This window comes from Xenopus laevis, chromosome 2S (genome assembly GCF_017654675.1).
Source record: "Xenopus laevis strain J_2021 chromosome 2S, Xenopus_laevis_v10.1, whole genome shotgun sequence".
NCBI lineage: Eukaryota > Metazoa > Chordata > Amphibia > Anura > Pipidae > Xenopus > Xenopus laevis.
In genome coordinates this window covers 160,314,533-160,334,947 of record NC_054374.1, presented here as the reverse complement: position 1 = coordinate 160,334,947, position 20,415 = coordinate 160,314,533, and the positions used below count along the sequence as shown (strand labels likewise).

The 20,415-nt window shown below is 38.6% G+C and overlaps 1 protein-coding gene across 1 annotated transcript in view; it reads left to right on the top strand.

The window, feature by feature from the left end:
- The window catches only part of rsf1.S (remodeling and spacing factor 1 S homeolog), a 44,615-nt gene extending 32,945 nt beyond the window's left edge, over positions 1–11,670 (top strand). Inside the window, exons 10-16 of the mRNA XM_018250374.2 lie at positions 1,830–1,884; positions 1,999–2,105; positions 3,148–3,218; positions 3,880–4,084; positions 6,114–6,334; positions 7,901–8,095; positions 10,367–11,670. Coding sequence (XP_018105863.1) covers positions 1,830–1,884; positions 1,999–2,105; positions 3,148–3,218; positions 3,880–4,084; positions 6,114–6,334; positions 7,901–8,095; positions 10,367–10,926 — 1,414 coding nt within the window. The 3' untranslated portion in view covers positions 10,927–11,670. The remainder of the gene's footprint in view (positions 1–1,829; positions 1,885–1,998; positions 2,106–3,147; positions 3,219–3,879; positions 4,085–6,113; positions 6,335–7,900; positions 8,096–10,366) is intronic.
- The last annotated feature ends 8,745 nt before the right edge of the window (positions 11,671–20,415 follow it).

Sequence of the window (20,415 nt, the reverse complement as noted above, 5' to 3'; positions counted from 1 at the left end):
GCACATGCTCTGTGCTGCTGTCACTTACTGAGCTTAGGGACCCACTCACAATATACAGTACACATAAAATAGAAATGTCACAGTATAAGGCTGATTAGTAATTAATACACATAATTACTACATGGCAGCACAGAAACCAGAGCAATTAGCATCAGAATTTAATAATCAGCAAACCTGTAGCATCAGCTTATATTACAGCCAGGGAAGCTCATTTTCTGCTGGATAATTAGTGACGAGCCCTAAGTTTAGCTTCTCAACAGCCAATCAGAGCCCACTGAGCATGTGAGTGTCACAGACACTTTCCAAGATGGTGACCCCCTGTGACAAGTTTGAAGTCCTGGATCATTGCTGCTATTGACAAGCTCAAACTTTAGCCTCGTGCAATTAGTTCAGTATATAAAATGGCATTTTTAGCCCTGTTCATTTTTAGGGTTTAGTTCTCCTTTAACAACCAAAGTGGCAGGTATCTAAAGATTTCAAAGAGACTGTTAACGGATTACAGTCTTGTGGAGGGGGTTTACATGTCCTTTAATTCTGCAGAAATAAACGTACATTTACACTGCGTAAGCATTATTTATTACCTCTTATTTATACAGTGGTAACACATTTACCCAGCGTATTTACAATAGTGTTCCATCTAATTTTACATACAATCAATTGGTGCATGTGTTAAAAATTGCAGTAAAAATTCTTTAAAATTTTACTTAAAGGGATACTGTCATGGGAAAAAAATTTTTTTTCAAAATGAATCAGTTAATAGTGCTGCTCCAGCAGAATTCTGCACTGAAATCCATTTCTCAAAAGAGCAAACAGATTTTTTTTATATTCAATTTTGAAATCTGACATGGGGCTAGACATTTTGTCAATTTCCCAGCTGCCCCTGGTCATGTGACTTGTGCCTGCACTTTAGGAGAGAAATGCTTTCTGGCAGGCTGCTGTTTTTCCTTCTCAATGTAACTGAATGTGTCTCAGTGGGACATGGGTTTTTACTATTGAGTGCTGTTCTTAGATCTACCAGGCAGCTGTTATCTTGTGTTAGGGAGCTGTTATCTGGTTACCTTCCCATTGTTCTGTTGTTTGGCTAATGGGGGGGGGGAGGGGGTGATATCACTCCAACTTGCAGTACAGTAGTAAAGAGTGACTGAAGTTTAGCTTTGCACAAGTCACATGACTTGGGGCAGCTGGGAAATTGACAAAATGTCTAGCCCCATGTCAAATTTCAAAATTGAATATAAAAAAATCTGTTTGCTCTTTTGAGAAATGGATTTCAGTGCAGAATTCTGCTGGAGCAGCACTATTAACTGATTCATTTTGAAAAAAAAATTTTTTCCCATGACAGTATCCCTTTAAATATGTGCTATATATATATATATGTGTGTGTTTGTGTGAGTCCAATAAACTCAGACACAGGTTGAATATATACAACTATTGCAATGAAACCTAGGACCCCAGCAGTGCTAACTGTTTTCAGCAACATACTGCCCAGCATTACTATACATACTCTGTTTATAAATAAAGCTCTGTTCTCTGACGGACAGTCTACGTATGTATAATAATGTAGACACAGAGTTACAGTCAAAGCAGAGCTCAAGAACACAACCATTAATTTCTGCTCTGAACTTGCCCAGCCACTTGCACATACTGGATACCTGTTGTAATTTTAGCCTGAGACGAATCATTACAACAAAATGGTGTTTTGTAGACTGTGCCTCACCATTTGGAAACATGAAGAGCTCCTGCCCATAGTTTGAATAACCATATCGTATTGTGATCATTTTATCGTCACAACCAAAAGTTCCAATTACCGTTGCATATACTTTTCATTGTAGGAAAGAACGGTTAGTTTACGTTGGAATCAGCCTCGAGAACATCATCCCGACTCAAGTAAGACTTTGTTCTTCATATCTTATCTTTAACTGGCACAAGTATGTAACTATAAATAAAGGTACTGATTAGGAATAGAACCCTGAGAAATTGTGTTAATGAATATCGCATTAGGAACCAGAGGAGGTGCCGGAGGTACAGGAAAAAGAAGAGAAGAAGAAAAAGAAAACAAAGTCATTGGAAAGACGGTCCACGAGAGCGAGAAAGTTTATAAGCTACAGGTGGGAATTTCATGTCGTTATTTAGGCATTGGCTGCCATTGCACCATTGTGGTTAAAGGAACAGTAACATCAAAAAATGAAGCATGGGACACACAGTAGATAACAGATAAGTACTACTATAGTTTATATAAACAAGCTGCTGTGTAGCCATGGGGGCAGTCATTCAAGCACAGGATACACAGTAGATAACAGATAAGTACTACTATGGTTTATATAAACAAGCTGCTGTGTAGCCATGGGGGCAGCCATTCAAGCACAGGATACACAGTAGATAACAGATAAGTACTACTATAGTTTATATAAACAAGCTGCTGTGTAGCCATGGGGGCAGCCATTCAAGCACAGGATACACAGTAGATAACAGATAAGTACTACTATAGTTTATATAAACAAGCTGCTGTGTAGCCATGGGGGCAGCCATTCAAGCACAGGATACACAGTAGATAACAGACAAGTACTTCTATAGTTTATATCAACAAGCTGCTGTGTAGCCATGGGGGCAGCCATTCAAGCACAGGATACACAGTAGATAACAGATAAGTACTACTATAGTTTATATCAACAAGCTGCTGTGTAGCCATGGGGGCAGCCATTCAAGCACAGGATACACAGTAGATAACAGATAAGTACTACTATAGTTTATATAAACAAGCTGCTGTGTAGCCATGGGGGCAGCCATTCAAGCACAGGATACACAGTAGATAACAGATAAGTACTACTATAGTTTATATAAACAAGCTGATGTGTAGCAATGGGGGCAGCCATTCAAATGAGAAAAGGCTCAGATTACATTATGTAGAACGTAATGGTGTTATCTATTATCCACTATTTAGCATGGTGGCAGACGTGGCTACTGGGGGAGACTAGTCTCCCCTAAGTGCCTTCCCACCAGATAGAATGTAAATCGCTGTCAATGAACATTCTAGATGTAACCTTAGGGAAATATATTTTTTATGTATATAAGGCATTACATTTATTTTGTTTAAATGTTATTTGAATTTCCTTTGACTTAATGTTTCCATTCACTTACGACTTGTCTTAGGTTCGATGAATTTGATGAAGCGATCGATGAAGCAATAGAAGATGATATCAGAGATGCAGATGGAGGGGTTGGTAGGTAGATTCCTTGTCTTTCCTCTAGTTACATTTAGGGGGTTATTTATTAGTCTGAATGGCGAAATCTTGAAAAAAAATTTACTACAAAATCTGAATTTTATAATGCGAAAAAAACTTGAATTGTTCGTGATTTTTATTATACCCCAAGGCTGCTAATAGTTAGAATCCGAAAATACTCCATCTCCAAGCTGTTGGGGTCCTGTAAAAGTCAATGGCAGAAGTCCCATTTCAAATTTGAAGAGATCATGGTCTGTGCTGAGTGAAGTGCTTGCTTTTCCCAAAAAAATCAGGGGTTTCGAGCAAGTTCACGAGAAATTCGAGCGCTTTCGGGCATAAAATTCAGATTTTTTTCCTGTTTTTTTCCCAAACCGATTTTATCGAGTTTTTTCCATGATAAATCAAGTACAATCATCTATTCTAATTTGGTCGGATGTGTTTTACTTAAATATTTTGATAAATAAGATTACCTCAAGGAGACTTAATCATTCCTACATAGACTGTTGCACATTTACACTCATAAAGCAAGTTTTAACATGGCATCAGGATAGCAAGATTGAAGTCATTATTATTATTAATAAGTAGGCCCAGAACTTGCATTTACATACTATTTTCTAAAACCTCACAACAAAATGACTTTACTGGTTTTCTCAATCGGCAGCTATTGGTCGAGGGAAGGACATATCCAACATCACTGGGCACCGAGGAAAGGACATTTCCACTATTTTGGAAGGGGAAAAGACAGAAGGAAAACGGCCACAGAGGGCAGTCACACAACGTAAAAAACGCAGACGGCTGAATGACTTGGACAGCGATAGCAACATGGAAGAGGAGGAGAGTGAAGACGAGTTCCAGATCAGCGAGGGGTTAGTCTTAGCTTAAGATACCCTAGTTGTTTTTTATGACATTGATTAACAATTGCTTATAGGAAGGTGTGTGTACAGATATTCATTAAAGGGATACTGTCATGGGAAATTTTTTTTTACCAAAACGCATCAGTTAATAGAGCTGCTCCAGCAGAATTCTGCACTGAAATCCATTTCTCAAAAGAGCAAACAGATTTTTTTATATTCAATTTTGAAATCTGACATGGAGCTAGACATATTGTAAATTTCCCAGCTGCCCCAAGTCATGTGACTTGTGTTCTGGTAAACTTCAATCACTCTTTACTGCTGTACTGCAAGTTGGAGTGATATCACCCCCTCCCTTCCCCCCCCCCCCCCAGCAGCCTAACAAAAGAACAATGGGAAGGTAACCAGATAGCAGCTCCCTAATACAAGATAACAGCTGCCTGGTAGATCTAAGAACAACACTCAATAGTAAAAACCCATGTCCCACTGAGACACGTTCAGTTACATTGAGAAGGAAAAACAGCAGCCTGCCAGAAATCATTTCTCTCCTAAAGTGCAGGCACAAGTCACATGACCAGGGGCAGCTGGGAAATTGACAAAATGTCTAGCCCCATGTCTGATTTCAAAATTCAATATAAAAAAAACTGTTTGCTCTTTTGAGAAATGGATTTCAGTGCAGAATTCTGCTGGAGTAGCACTATTAACTGATGTGTTTTGAAAAAAACAAGTTTTCCCATGACAGGATCCCTTTAAACTCTGGGTGGGTAATCTGTTGTTTTTCAGATGTTATTGAACTTACTGTCCCAGTGACATTCGATAAATATGTGTTCTCCTGTGTGTATTTTATAGACCCTAGGAAGAGTTAAAGGAAAACTATACCCCCCGAACAATTTAGGTCTCTCTAAAAAGATATTACATAAAACAGCTCATATGTAAAACCCTGCTTCATGTAAATAAACCATTTTCATAATAATTTACTTTTTTAGTAGTATGTGCACACAAACAGACGAGTTCTGTCAGTTGATCTGAGGCAGCACACAGACCAACACTAAATGGTGGTTCAAGGCAAGAGATATAAAAGGGCAACATTTACTTGAATATATAATCCAGTGTGATAAGATTCTTTGCTATGCCACCTCATTTGAAGTTACTTAAAGGTTAAGAAACCTTTAAAATAAGTGAATGTAAAATTGATGAGGGCACTTTTGCAGTGTACATTCATTATTTATTTCTTTTTTCATTCCAAGATATTAAGGGATACATGTACTGTTAATATGAATGAATTTTGTTACAACAGCGCCACCTGCTGGTCAGTTTCCCACCAGTCTGACCACCAAGTAGTCAAGGAAGTTGATAAAGAAGCAGAGCTGTCCGGCACTCAAACGGATCCACAGGACCAGAGATATTCAGTTAAAATATATTTTTATTAGTAGAAATAATCCATGGGTGGATGGAGATGCAAATATATTTAATTTTTCTACTAATAAAAATATTTTTTAACTGAATATCTCTGGTCCCTTTGGATTCGTTTGCGTGCCGGACAGCTCTGCTTCCTTATCTTCTGCTGTACCGCTCCCTAAAGCTGGGGGTCTGGGGCTGGTGCACCCGGACCACTTTCACTGTATGGTGAGTTACTTTACATTTAATTCTGGAGCACCTTGTTCTCTTCTATACATTAGTCAAGGAAGTTGTCAGGAGAAAGAAAGAGACTGATCTGATTTTCTTCTGCTTAGGACAACAATTAGAAACCTTTCTCACATCTTTCCTAAGCAGAAGAACATCAGAGCAGCCTCTTTCTCCTGACAACTTCCTTGACTACTTGGTGGTCAGACTGGTGGGAAACTGATGCGTTTTGCAAGACATATTTCTACATGACAGTATCGCTTTAAAATCTCTTGAAATGTTGTGTGCATTGAACTATTTGCCTTTTTATTGTATTTCTGCTGCTTTTTTTTTTTTTTTTTTTTTTTTTAAACCACATTTTGATTAGGAAGCATAATTGCCTAGGTTTTGTATGCACTTAGAAGACTGCATCTAATTCTAGGTCTCAGGATGAGTTTGTGGTGTCGGATGAAAATGCAGAAGAGAGTGAAGACCCACAATCAAACGACAGTGATATTGGCGCACGTAAGCCAAGGAGGCACTACAGACAACCAGTGAGGAAAAGTAGGCGCATAAAGAAGCGATCTACGAGGCGCAGATATTCAGATGATGATGACGACGACGATGATGAGGACTCTGATGATGAGGAGGCGCAGGAGTCTGGTGAGATATTTATATTGATGCAGTACATGGCATTCTATGTATCTGTCTCTGCAGGAAACTGATATCCTCTTTTTGGCACAAGCTCAAATTATAATAAACACTATCTGACCTGCCGAAAACTCAGGAACACTGGAAGGCACATTTATCAAAGGTCGAATTTCGGATTTGTGAGTTTTTGAAAACTCCCCTAAACTCCCATGAATTAAAAATTCGAACAATCGAAACTTATTTTAAAAAAAAATCTAATTTTTCAAACCTTGTTGAATTAAATCGACCCGAAAACGTGAATCGAATTGAATTCTAAATTTATATAACTCGATTCGAGTTTTTTTCGAATTCGAGTTCTTAAAGGGCCAGAGTATGATCAATCTTAAAAATCAAATTTGAATTTTTTTTAAAAAAACTCGAATCGAATTTGAACAATTTCCTAGTCGATTTTGACAGTTTTGACCGCAATAAAACTTCAAACAAGGGTCTCCACCAAGTAGAAATATTATTCACCACATGGGGGAAGTGGCCCAGGTGCACTGCCCTGAGCCCTCTGCATAGGGAGCAGATAACCGAAAATAAATATGGAGCAGGCACTCAAATGAAGGCAAATCTTCCATCAAATAGTTGAAACAAAGTGAAAAGGTTTATTGTGTCCCTCTGCCTTACGTGTTTCGTGTTATGAACACTTAATCATAGCCTTGATAAATCTGCCCCTGAATTCCTACTGTTATGACTGTTTCTGTGCAGGCTCTGTAAAAGTCTGTCAGCTTTTTTGGCAACCTCGTCAATTAAGCATATCTTTAGATAAAGAGCCATTTTTAAGTATGAGGTATGGGGAGAATAAAGGATAAGTAAACCTTTACAATAAGTCAGTGTAAAATTGATGAGGGGGCTATTCTAAGCACTTTTGCAATTTACATTCATTATTTATTATTTTTTAGTTCCAAGATATTAAGCGAAATCTGTACTGTTGATATGAATGAATTTTGTTACAACAGCGCCACCTGCTGGTCAGTTTCCCATCAGTCTGACCACCAAGTAGTCAAGGAATTTGTCAAGAGAAAGAAAGAGGCTGCTCTGATGTTCTTCTGCTTAGGAAAGATTTGAGAAAGATTTCTAATTTTATTCCTAAGCAGAAGAACATCAGAGCAGCCTCTTTCTTTCTCTTGACAAATTCCTTGACTACTTGGTGGTCAGACTGATGGGAAACTGACCAGCAGGTGGCGCTGTTGTAACAAAATTCATTCATAACAGTACAGATTTCCCTTAATATCTTGAAATTAAAAAAGAATAAATAATGAATGTACATTGCAAAAGTGCTTAGAATAGCACCCATACCCATTTGCTTATTTTAAAGGTTTACTTATCCTTTAGTGGCTGCTGTAGTACTAAATGGGGATCATCTGGTCCTAAGAATAACACACCAGCAATTAAAAATAAATAAATGCTTCATATGTTGAAATAAAAACTACTAGGACTATACATGACTGTATGCCAGACACAACGTTATTCTGTAGAAGCAATAATAACTTGTGTGTCCTTTTCGTGGTTTACTGACCATATCTTTTTCACCAGAAACTGAAGGGTCCAGCGATTATAGCGACGATTATCTGGATACTCGCAGGAGGCGATCACGGAGGAACCAAAAACAACAGGTCAATTACAGAGAAGAGTCCGAAAGCGAAGGCTCACAGAAAGCAGCTCGTTATGGCAGAGGCAAAGAGATGAGGAGGATACTCAAGCGTAGGCTTTCCAGCTCTGACAGCAATGGTGAGGTTGCCTTTATTTATACAGATTACCTGCAATATATACTCAGTCTGTCTCTTGCTATCTATAATTAAACAGAGGGGCGGGGTAACGTGCAGCCTTTTATGACCACTAAGGGTGCTGCTTTTATTCTAGTCTATGTCTACTGCTTCAGCAAGTCAAGTTTACTAGTATGTAAAGGTTCCAGGCATGCAGTAAGCTTTACCCTTATAACTGTAAGCTATTTAAAGGGGTGGTTTACCTTTAAAGGAGAAGGAAAGCTACCAAGTGTATTGCCAGTAATTATTATTGGCAATATATTATAACAATAGTGCATGCTAGAACACTATATTTATTCTGTAAAATGCTTAACCATACCGGAATAAACAGCTCTAGAAGCTCTCTGTTTTTGTAGGATAGCAGCTGCCATATTAGCTTGGTGTGACATCACTTTCCCTGATCACTCATAGCTCTGGGCTCAGATTACAGCAGGGAGGGGGAGAGGAGCACACTGAGCATGCTCAAGCCCTAGCCCTGGAGGTTTAAGCTGAAAACAAGGAAGTCTGATACAGAAGCCCATGTGTATACAATAGAAGGAAAGAAATGTGGTATTACTTTTAGGGATGCACCGAATTCACTATCTTTGATTCCATTCGGACGAATACCGAAGCGGATCTGTATTCTAATTTGCATATGCAAATTAGGGGTGGGAAGGGGAAAACATTTTCTACTTACTGTGATAAAAAGTCACGCGATTTCCCTCCCCGTCCCCTAATTTGCATATGCACATTAGAATTTGGATTTGGTTCGGCCGAATCCTGCTGAAAAAAACTGAATCCTGGATTCGGTGCATCCCTACTTTCTTTTGACAGAGGACTCTAAGCAGCATTACTTTGATTACTTTTGATACTGGCGTATTTATATAGACCTTTCTGATAAAGCTTACTTAGTTTTAGCCTTTCCTTCTCCTTTAAGTTAACGTTAGTATGTTATAGAATGGCTAATTCTAAGCAACTTTTTAACTGGCCTTCATTCTTTATTTTTTATAGTTTCTGAGTTATCTTTTGATTCTTCTCAGCTTTCAAATGGGTTATAAAAACAAATTCTCTTTAAGGCTACACATGTATTGTTATTGCTACTTTCTATTACTCAACTTTCTATTCAGTTCCTTTAATATCTATATTCCAGTCTCTTATTCAAATCAATGCATGGTTGCTAGGGTAATTTGGACCCTACTAAACAGATGGCTGAAACTGCAAACTGGAGAGCTGCTAAATAACTTAAAAGCCACAAATAATAAAAAAAATGAAAACCAGATTGTCTCAGAATATCCCTCTCTACGTCATACCAAAAGTTACCTTAAAGGTAAACAACCCCTGTAAGGGAAATCTGGATAGTGTTTATCTTATCTTTAAATTAAAACATTAATTTATTTTAGTATTCTGTTGGAGATTTATAAATGCTTCCCTTATTATGCCAGCTAATGTGAAATACAAGTATATTAACCATGAGCTTGGATTTATAATACATGGGTGATACTCGGACTCCCCTGACCTGTATAACTCAGCCTGCAGCCTCATGCCATTAAATAGTCACAGAACCCCCACAGTGACTTCTAAAATCCTTATCATTTACAGTAGGGGGTACATTATCCCTTATAATACATGAGTGACACTCAGACTTCCCTGTATAACTCAGCCTGCAGCCTTGTGCCTTTATATGATCACAGAACAACCCCTCAGTGACTTCTAATATCCTTATCATTTACAGTAGGGGGTACATTATCCCTTATAATACATGAGTGATACTCAGAGTTCCCTGTATAACTCGGCCTGCAGCCTTGTGCCTTTATATAGTCACAGAACAACCCCTCAGTGACTTCTAATATCCTTATCATATACAGTAGGGGGTACAATATCCCTTATAATACATGAGTGATACTCGGAGTTCCCTGTATAACTCAGCCTGCAGTCTTGTGCCTTTATATGGTCACAGAACAACCCCTCAGTGACTTCTAATATCCTTATCATTTACAGTAGGGGGTACATTATCCCTTATAATACATGAGTGATACTCAGAGTTCCCTGTATAGCTCAGCCTGCAGCCTTGTGTCTTTATATGGTCACAGAACAACCCCTCAGTGACATCTAATATATCTAATATTTCACATTTGTAACCTTTCCACCATAACTTGTAGATATCTTTCCAACCACATTTCCAAATACCCATACAGCTGCAAATATCAGTAATTCTATCCAAATCATACCGCTTATTAAAAACATTTTCTTCCTTCAGCAAGCGACTACTCCAAAGACTCTGATGATGGCCTTCTACAGAGGAGTAGGAAGCCAGCAGTGCGGAAACGAATTAGAAGTTCCAATGATGACCAGTCTGAAGAGGAGGAGAAACCAGTGAAAAAACGACTCAATCGTATTGAGACGGACGAGGATGAGGATGAGGAGGAGGAAAAAACAAAAAACACAGAGGAAAAGCCTCCTACAGTAGAAAAACCCCCTGCCACAAGCACTCTCCAAGAAAGCACTAAAAAGCCTTACCGGATAGAAAGTGATGATGACGATGACTTTGATAACGTAGGGAAAGATGGAAGCCCGTTGGACTATAGTTTGGTGGATTTACCTTCCACCAATGGACAAAGCCCAGGGAAAACCATTGAAAGTTTGATTGGGAGACCAAGTGAAAAAAATCCAACTACTAAGGACCCCCCAGTCAATATCAGCCAGGCTTCCAATGGGACAGGTTGTAACCAGGAAGCCCCCGTCCCAGAGGAAGATGAAGATGAACTCTTGCGAGTAACCGACCTTGTGGATTACGTCTGTAACAGTGAACAGTTATAAAACTCATTTTTTTTTTTTGCATTTGTGCTAATTTATTCCACAGTAGCTCATACCAGCGGGCCAGATCTAAACCGAAAACAAAGGCAATTTTATTCCTCCTAGAAAGACCTTCACTACAAATTTTACCTTTTATACAAGTGAACACTCGACCAGTCCCACGGTCTTTCTGTGAAGTGAACTCGCAAAGATTAATTTCTGTAAATTTCCTCTTTTTTTCCATTTTTTTTTTTTTTTTTTTTATCACGATCCTTTCATTGCATTTGTGGTCAAGGGGTTGTTTTACTGATGGAAACCAACCTGGAAAAAAAAAAAAACTTTAATGAAGAAAAAAAAAAACATTTTTGTGGTTCTTCATAAAATGTGTTAATAGGGAGTCGGACAAAAAAAAAGCATTCCATGTGTCCCGAAAATACACAATTATTTTTCACTTTGGGGGGGCAGGGAGCAGAATCCAACATGGAGGACGGGAGGTAGCGCGGGATGGGAGGTAGGGATAAGCACTTGTTGCTTTTAGCTTTTTTCATATGAGATATATATTCTATTTAAATACTCAGTACTTAGGTTACGATAAACAGGCAGTCATAATAAAAATTACCAACTACTTAACTGTTGCTTTGTGAGTCCTAGATATACAATTGGTCGCCCTGTTTTGTTTTTTTTGTTTTTTTTTTGTAAACCTAGTCTAGAAAATATGTATATTTAACCACTTCTGTGTCAGAAGGTCTTATAAAAAAAACAGTGTTTCAAATTGCTGCTGTCATTTCTAGAGTCTGGTCCTGAAAACGTCCCCACCCCTATTTTGTATTTTATAGTCGTATGAAAAAGTTTGGGAACCCCTCTGGAGTTTTATAATTGGCTAATCTTTCAAAGTAGCAACTTCCTTCTAATATATAACATGCCTTATGGAAACATTAGTATTTCAGCAGTGACATAAAGTTTATTGAATTAACAGAAAATATACAATATGCATCATAACAAAATGAGACAGGTGCATAAATTTGGACACCCAAACAGAGATATTACATCAATACTTAGTCGAGCCTTTTGCAAATGTAACAGCCTCTAGACTCCTCCTATAGCCTTTGATGAGTGTCTGGATTTTGGATGGAGGTATTTTTGATCATTTGTCCATACAAAATCTCTCCAGTTCAGTTAGATTTGATGGCTGCCGAGCAGGGACAGTCTGCTTCAAATCATCCCATAGATTTTCCATGATATTCAAGTCAGGGGACTATGACGGCCATTCCAGGATATTGTACTTGTCCCTCTGCATAAATGTCTTTATAGATTTCCAAGTGTGTTTAGGGTCATTGCCTTGTTGGAATATCCAATCCCTGCGTAACTTCAACTTTGTGACTGATGCTTGAACATTATCCTGAAGAATTTGTTGATATTGGGTTGAATTCATTTGACCCTCGACTTTAACAAGGGCCCCAGTAGTCCCTGAACTAGTCACACAGCCCCACAGCATGATGGAACCTCCACCAAATCTGACAGTAGGTAACGGGTGTTTTTCTTGGAATGAGGTGTTCTTCTTCCACCATGCAAAGCGCTTTTTGTTATGACCAAATAACTAAATTTTTTGTCTCATCAGTCCAAAGCACTTTGTTCCAAAATGACAGTGACTTGTCTAAATGAGCTTTTACATACAACAAGCGACTGTGTTTGTGTGAGTGCAGAAAGGGCTTCTTTCTCATCCCCCTGCCATACACATGTTCTTTGTGCAAATTGTGCTGAATTGTAGAACGATGTACAGATACACCATCTGCAGCAAGATGTTCTTGCAGGTCTTTGGAGGTGATCTTTGGGTTGTCTGTAACCATTCTCACAATCCTCCGCATATGCATCTCCTGTATTTTTCTTGGCCTGCCAGACCTGGGTTTTACAGCAACTGTGCCTGTGGCCTTCCATCTGCTGATTACATTCCACTAGTGACAGTCTCCCACTGAAAATCGTACGATCGGCAATACACGCAGAGATATTATCGGCAACCGACAGAAATTTTCTAACCTGTCCGATCGACCAAACGACCGATCTTCGCCGGACGAAAAATGTCGGGACTCTCCACACACGGTTCGAAAATCGTACGAATCCTCGATTCGTACGATCAGATCTTTGCGTCTATGGCCAGCTTAATTACAGTTAAAACTGACAGTTTAAACCTCTGAGAGCGCTTTTTGTAGCCTTCCCCTAAACAATGATACTGAACAATCTTTGTTTTCAGATCTTTTGAGAGTTGCTTTGAGGATCCCATGCTGTCACTCTTCAGAGGAGAGTCAAACAGAAGCACAACTTGCAATTGGTCACCTTAAATACATTTTCTCATGATTGGACACACCTGCCTATGAAGTTCAAGGCTTAATGAGCTAATCCAACCAATATAGTGTTGCCAGTAATCAGTATTGAGCAGTTACATGCATTCAAATTAGCAAAATTACAAGGGTACCCAAATTTGTACACAGCCAGATTTCCTATTTGATATAATTCCATACAACTGAATACTGCTTAACTGAAAAGCTTTGTTCAGAAAACACCCCAGTTCTCGGATGTTCCTGGGAAATGAAAGACATCCCACTGTTATCATCTTTGTTGAAAGTGGATTAAAAAGTAAATTATTCTGCAGGCTGAGAGGGGTTCCCAAACTTTTTCATATGACTGTATACAGGTATGGTACCTGTTATCCAGAATGCTTGTTTTCCAGTTAACGGATCTTTCTGTAATTTGGATCGTCATACCTACTAAAAAAAAATCATATAAATGTATAATATATACATATTATATAATTATAAAAAATTATAATTATATCTTAGTTGGGATCAAGTACAAGGTACAGGTATATGGGACCTGTTATCCAGAATGCTTTGGGCGTGGGGTTTTCCAGATAACGGATCTTTCTGTAATTTGGATCTTCATACCTTAAGTCTACTAGAAAATTATGTAAACATGAAATAAACCCAATAGGCTGGTTTTGCCTCCAATAAGGATCAATTATATCTTAGTTGGGATCAGGTACAAGCTACTGTTTTATTATTACAGAGAAATGAGAAGTAATTTTTTTTTAAAAAAAAGTAGGTTATCTGATCATAAAATATAGTCTATAGGAGACGGCCTTTCTGTAATTCTGAGCTTTCTGGATAAAGGATCCCTTACCTGTACAAAGTTCTGCCCCAGGCTGGTACGATGCAATCATTTTGAAACTTTTGGATTATTTGGATGAAATGGGAATGGGAGACGGCTAGGGATGGGCGAATTTGAGCCGTTTCGTCAAAAATTCGCCGCCGGCGAAATGTCGCTGACGCCCATGAAAGTCTATGGGCGTCAAAAACAATTTGTCGCGCGGCAAAACTGTTTTGACGCGCGTCCTTTTTTTTTTTGACGCACACCGCCATACAAGTCTATGGGCGTCCTTTTTTTGGCGAAACGAGGCGAAAAAATTCGCCCATCCCTAGAGACGGCCCTTCCATAGTTTGAAGTGTTCTGGATAACGGATCCCATAACGCTACCAGACAGATGATTGTTTTGTTCAAATATGGTACTGGTGTGCTCCATCCCTCTGGCCAGTACATTGTCACGGTGGCAGTTTATGCTGGTGCCTATTGGACGTAACATTGTGTATTTACTGAAAAGAATGATAGATGAAATAAAAGCTTCTCTATGAAACCGCACTTTGTGAGAGTGACTTAAACGGGATTCTGAAGGGGGGGTTCATCTTTTAAAGGGATTGTGTCATGATTTTTATGATGTAGTCTTTATTTCTTAATGACACTGATTACACTGCAAATAATTCACTCTATAATATAAAATGTCATTCCTGAACCAACAAGTGTATTTTTTAGTTGTAATATTGGTGAGTAGGAGCATCTCCGGTTATTTTGCCTGGTCATGTGCTTTCAGAAAGAGCCAGCACTTTAGGATGGAACTGCTTTTTGGCAGGCTGTTTTTTCTCCTACTTAATGTAACTGAATGTGTCACAGTGGGACCTGGATTTTACTACTGAGTGCTGTTCTACCAGGGAGCTGTTATCTTGTGTTAGGGAGCTGCTATCTGGTTACCTTCCCATTGTTGTTAGGCTGCTGGGGGGGAAGGGAGCTGGTGATTTTATTTCAACTTGCCGAGTGCTGCAGCGTGTGTTTCTTGAAGTCCCATGACTGGGGGCACCTGGGAAACTGACAATATGTTTAGCCCCATGTCAGATTTCAAAATTAAATCTAGAAAAATCTGTTTGCTCTTTTGAAAAATGGATTTCAGTGCAGAATTCTGCTGGAGCAGCACGATGAAGCACTTCTGATACATTTTGAAAAAAAAATGTGTTTTCCCATTACTATTAACTGATGCATTTTGAACAAAAATGTTTTCCCATGACAGTATCCCTTTAAGTGAACTTTTAGTTTGTTTATAGAATGGCCAGTTCTAAGCAACTTTTCAATTGGTCTTCATTATTTTTTATAGTTTTTAATTAGTTATCGATTTCTTCAGAATCTATCCAACTTTCAAATTGGGGTCACTGACCCCATCTAAAAAACAAAAAACAAATGCTCTATAAAGCTACAAATCTATTGTTATTGCTGCATTTTATTAGTTGTCTTTCTATTCAGGCCTCCCCTATTCATATTCCAGTCTCTTATTCAAATCAGTGCAATGGTTATTAGGTTAATTTGGGCTCTAGCAACCAGATTGCTGAAATTGCAAACTGGAGAGCTGCTGAATAAAAAGCTAAATAACTCAAAAACCACAAATAATAAAAAATGAAAACCAGTTGCACATTGTCTATGAATATCCCTCTCTACATCATACTAAGAGTTAATTTAAAGCTGAACAAACCCTTTATGAATGTTTAGAAGCAAGTAGTCAGCACAGCAATTAGTTCACACTTCTTAGGAATGCACAATCCCCAATGGGAATTAATCCTAATAGATTCAATGTTTCTAGTTTTCTAATCCAAAATGCTTCCTCCTGCTATAGTCCGTTACATGTATGGGATCCGTTATTTGGAAAGTTCCTCTCCCGTAAATTCCATTTTATCCAAAATAATCTAAATTTTTACAAACTATTTCCTTTTTCTGTGTAATAATAAAACAGTTGTTTGTACTTGATCCCAACTAAGATATAATTAATCCTTATTGGTAGAAAAACCCGCCTATTGGGTTTATTTCATGTTTACATTATTTTCTAGTAGACTTGCAGTGGTCCCCAACCAGTAGCTCGCGAGCAACATGTTGCTCTCCATCCCCTTGGATGTTGCTCCCAGTGGCCTCAAAGCAGGTGCTTATTTTTTGAATTCCAGGCTTGGAGGAAAGTTTTGGTAGTATAAAAACCAGGTTTACTGCCAAACAGAGCCTCAATGTAGGTTGACAATCCACATAGGGGCTACTAAATGGCCAATCACAGCACTTATTTGGCACCCCAAGAACATTTTTTATGCTAGTGTTGCTCCCCAACTCCTTTTACTTCTGAAAGTTGCTCACGGGTTCAAAAGGTTGGGGATCCCTGACTTAAGGTATGAAGATCCAAAAATCCCTTATTTGGAAAACTGCACAGTTAGCTTTTTTTTTTAATGCTTTTCTGGTTTTTTTTTCTTTTGCACACTCTTGCACATAATTGCACTCTCATATACACACGTACACGCTTTTTAGAGCTGTACACACAAGATAATTTATTATCTTGTTTCTCCCCTAAAAACTGTTTCACAGAGTGGCTATTGGATCAAGTATTCTGACCGCTAACCACGCTGTCAGATTAGTTATTTTTTTATTTCATTGATTTGCCTAATTGTACAGTATTTGATTTTATTTTGGTTTTATGCTTGCATTGTTGTTCCTTAAGTTTATTTTAGCGTAGCTTTGTAGTTTGGTATTTTGAAGTAGAAAGACATAATTACCCATTTTGGATTTTTCAGAATGTGTACTTTTTGGGGGGGGGTCTTGATACTGTTAGGGGACCTTGCAGCACATAATAAACAATCAGTGGCTTTGTTCACAGAAGGAAAATTGGCAGCGGAAAAAAATTCCTATGCACTATTTTCATTTGGAGTCCAGTACATGCTACCTGCTTTGGTATATCTATGCATATTGGGTATCAAACTGTTCAGGAAACGCTTGGAGTTCATATTTAGGTTGTTTTACCATTGTCTGTTGGAAATTGAGTGAAATTAATGTGGCAAATTGCAATATTTTTGTGATTTTCAGAAATGTCATAAAAACCGCTGATTCAGCATAGCTTTGCAGTTTGGAGTAAAAATACATAATTACCCATTTTGGATTCAACAAAATGTGAACTTTCCAGAAATATGTGGAATTTTGGGGGGTATTTGTGCTGTTATGGGGTCTTGTGGCACATAATATGCATTCAGGGGGATTTGTTCACAGAAGGCAAATTGGCAGCGGAGAAAATTCATATGCACGATTTTCTTTTGGGGTCTGCACGTGCCAGCTGCTTTGGTATATCTATGCATATTGGCCATCAAACTGTTCAGTAGACCATTTGGGTTGATATTTAGGGAGTTTTACCATTGTAGGTAAGAAATTGGGTGAGAGGCCACCCCTTTAGACTAGAAGAAAAGAACTTTCATTTGAAGCAATGCCTTTAAGAATGGCTTGGATGATTTTTTGGACAGACATAATATCAAAGGCTACAAATATAGGTAAATGAGGAGCACACCTAATTTAGACAATACGCAGGCAAATATTCAAAACAAGGTGCAAATAAACCAAAAGTCGCCCCTACTAAGCGACACAATATAACAAGTATAGGAAATTAGTTCTGCACACTCTATAGGAATTATCGACTCAGGTGGTAGGATTTGAAAAATGCTTTACTTAATAAAAAGACAGGAACAGTGACATCATCACAATAAACAACAAACATTTTGCATAGTCATAGTATACATACCACCCTTAGGTACAGAATAAAGGCAGACAAGAAATTACAAGTAGCGGATACACCTGCAAAGATGAGAATAACCCCAACGATTCGGCAAAATAGCCTTTGTCAAGGGGATTCAATCCCCTTGACAAAGGCTATTTTGCCGAAACGTTGGGGTTATTCTCATCTTTGCAGGTGTATCCGCTACTTGTAATTTCTTGTCTGCCTTTATTCTGTACCTAAGGGTGGTATGTATACTATGACTATGCAAAATGTTTGTTGTTTATTGTGATGATGATGTCACTGTTCCTGTCTTTTTATTAAGTAAAGCATTTTTCAAATCCTACCACCTGAGTCGATAATTCCTATAGAGTGTGCAGAACTAATTTCCTATACTTATAATATCAAAGGCTATTGTGATACTAAGCTCTATAGTTAGTATAGGTATGGGTAGATAGAATTTAATTAAAAGTAGGGAGGGGTGTGTGTATGGATGCTGGGTTTTCATTTGGAGGGGTTGAGCTTGATGGAATTTGTCCTTTTTCAACCCAATTTAACTATGAGATAAATGCGGCATACTGCAATATTTTTAGGCATTTTCAGAAATGTCATAAAAACCGATGCCTTTTGCTTAGCTTTGTAGTTTGGAGCAGAAAGACATAATTACCCATTTTGGATTCAACAGAATGTGTACTTTTAAAAATATATGGTTTTCAGGGGTCACTATAATTTTTTTCTAGTTTTTACCACACACAAAGCTACACAGTGTTAATAAATTAGGGTAAATGTAAGCCATCAATTATGCACAAGGTAGATTTTGGGGCTCATTACATGCTATATACTATACTATATATATCAAACTTTCAAGCTGTCCAGCAGACCCCAGGTGTTCATATTTAGTGTGTTTTATCTTGGTACCTAATAGTATGTGGGAGATAAGATGCTGCAACGTGAAAGCTTTGAGGTGATTTCCCGAAGTGTCGCCAAAATTGCTAAAGTTAAGAGATTTGCAGCTTTGTGCTTTGGAATAGAAAGACATGCAGACCCAATTTGGATTTGGGGGAATGTGTACTTTCCAAAAATATAAGGTTTTCTGGGGTGAATATATTTTTTTACCCTTGCCCGTCAAAAAATGCTGAAAGTTGCATGTGTTGTTTTTGCAGTATCTGGAGTATCATTCAAATTACAAGTGAACTATTGCTCATCAAAGTTAATCACATTTCAAAGGAGATGATTAATACAATAGAACTGTCAATTACATTATGGAGTGTTAGGGTTGTCTGAACAGAAACCAAGCCTGGGGATAATGAGCAAAATACCCCACCTATTGCAGATAACTGACCTGGGTATTGGGTTAAGACATAGCAGCTGGTACTGAGCTGGGAAGCCACTAGCTGGTTGATCACCGAAGCCCTTAGAAAGAAAGCGCTTTAGCAAGACCCTTCCACATTCCCAGGCGGGTAAGGATGCGCTCCTCAAGTTAAACAAAATAGATGCCTTTAGTCTCGTATGAGACGTCATGAAAAGCAGGAGTTAAGGAGTCGACAGAAGACCCTCCAGAAGGCCTGAGCTCTTCCACCAATTGATCGGAGCAGATGAGGCATTCTTGTGCCCTCTCAAGATCAACAAGTTCCTGGGCCACCAGGATTACATTATCATATGCTGAAAGAACCACCCTCGTACCAGCCGATATGTCTTAGTCTACATATTCACGCTGCAGGGCTTAGTCTCACAGCCTTTGCTCAAGATCGAGCACCTCTCCCCGCATATCATTTTGATTAACCTTAATTCCCCCAACCCAAACACTACTTTTTTTTTTCCTACTGTCTAGGGCAGCCTTGTCAAGAACATCTCAAAGGGTTCCATGTTTGATTTTCTGTATGCACGTAAGTATTCTAAACAAAAAAAAAAGTAGCTGAATCAACCCAACAGTCATGACATGAAATCCACAGACAATTGTCCACACTGTCAACACTGGTTTTATTTTGGTAGTAACTTGAACTTCATTTAGGGGACGTCACAGTAAAAAAAAGTGCAGGAGAATTTGATAAACATGATCTGAAGCTGAGCATAGTGGATGAAGTAATCAAATGGATCACTGATCAGGCGGACACATTATGGGTCGATTAGCAGGTACGTTAAACATAGGGGAAAGATAAAATCAATCTAATATTAGAAAAGTATTAGGCTCCCTTCTTATCTGCTAAAAAAAAGGCCGCACAACTGGGTCATGTCTAAACTACGGTTATTTTGATTTTCCAAAATTGATTTGGATAATGAAATTACCAGGGAACCACAAAAGCTTGCTTCTTTACCTACACAGACAAACCAATCAGTGAGGAACATGATGAGGCACAAAAGTCCCTCTTAAAGGAGAAACAAACCCTTAATAAAAAAAAAAACACTACCCTCCATAGACCTCCCTCCAGCCTAGCTGCCCCCTGGGCAAATGCCCCTAACTCATTACTTACCACTCTGTGCAGATTCTGTCCTTTGGAATGAGACCAGCAAAGCACCACATGCGCAGTTGGAGCAATTTTCGCGTTTTGCGACAACTGCACATGCGCCGTTTCAGTCCGAAGATTGGCGAAGTGGCTGAAGATGGTGCCAGTGAACTCCGCTGGACAG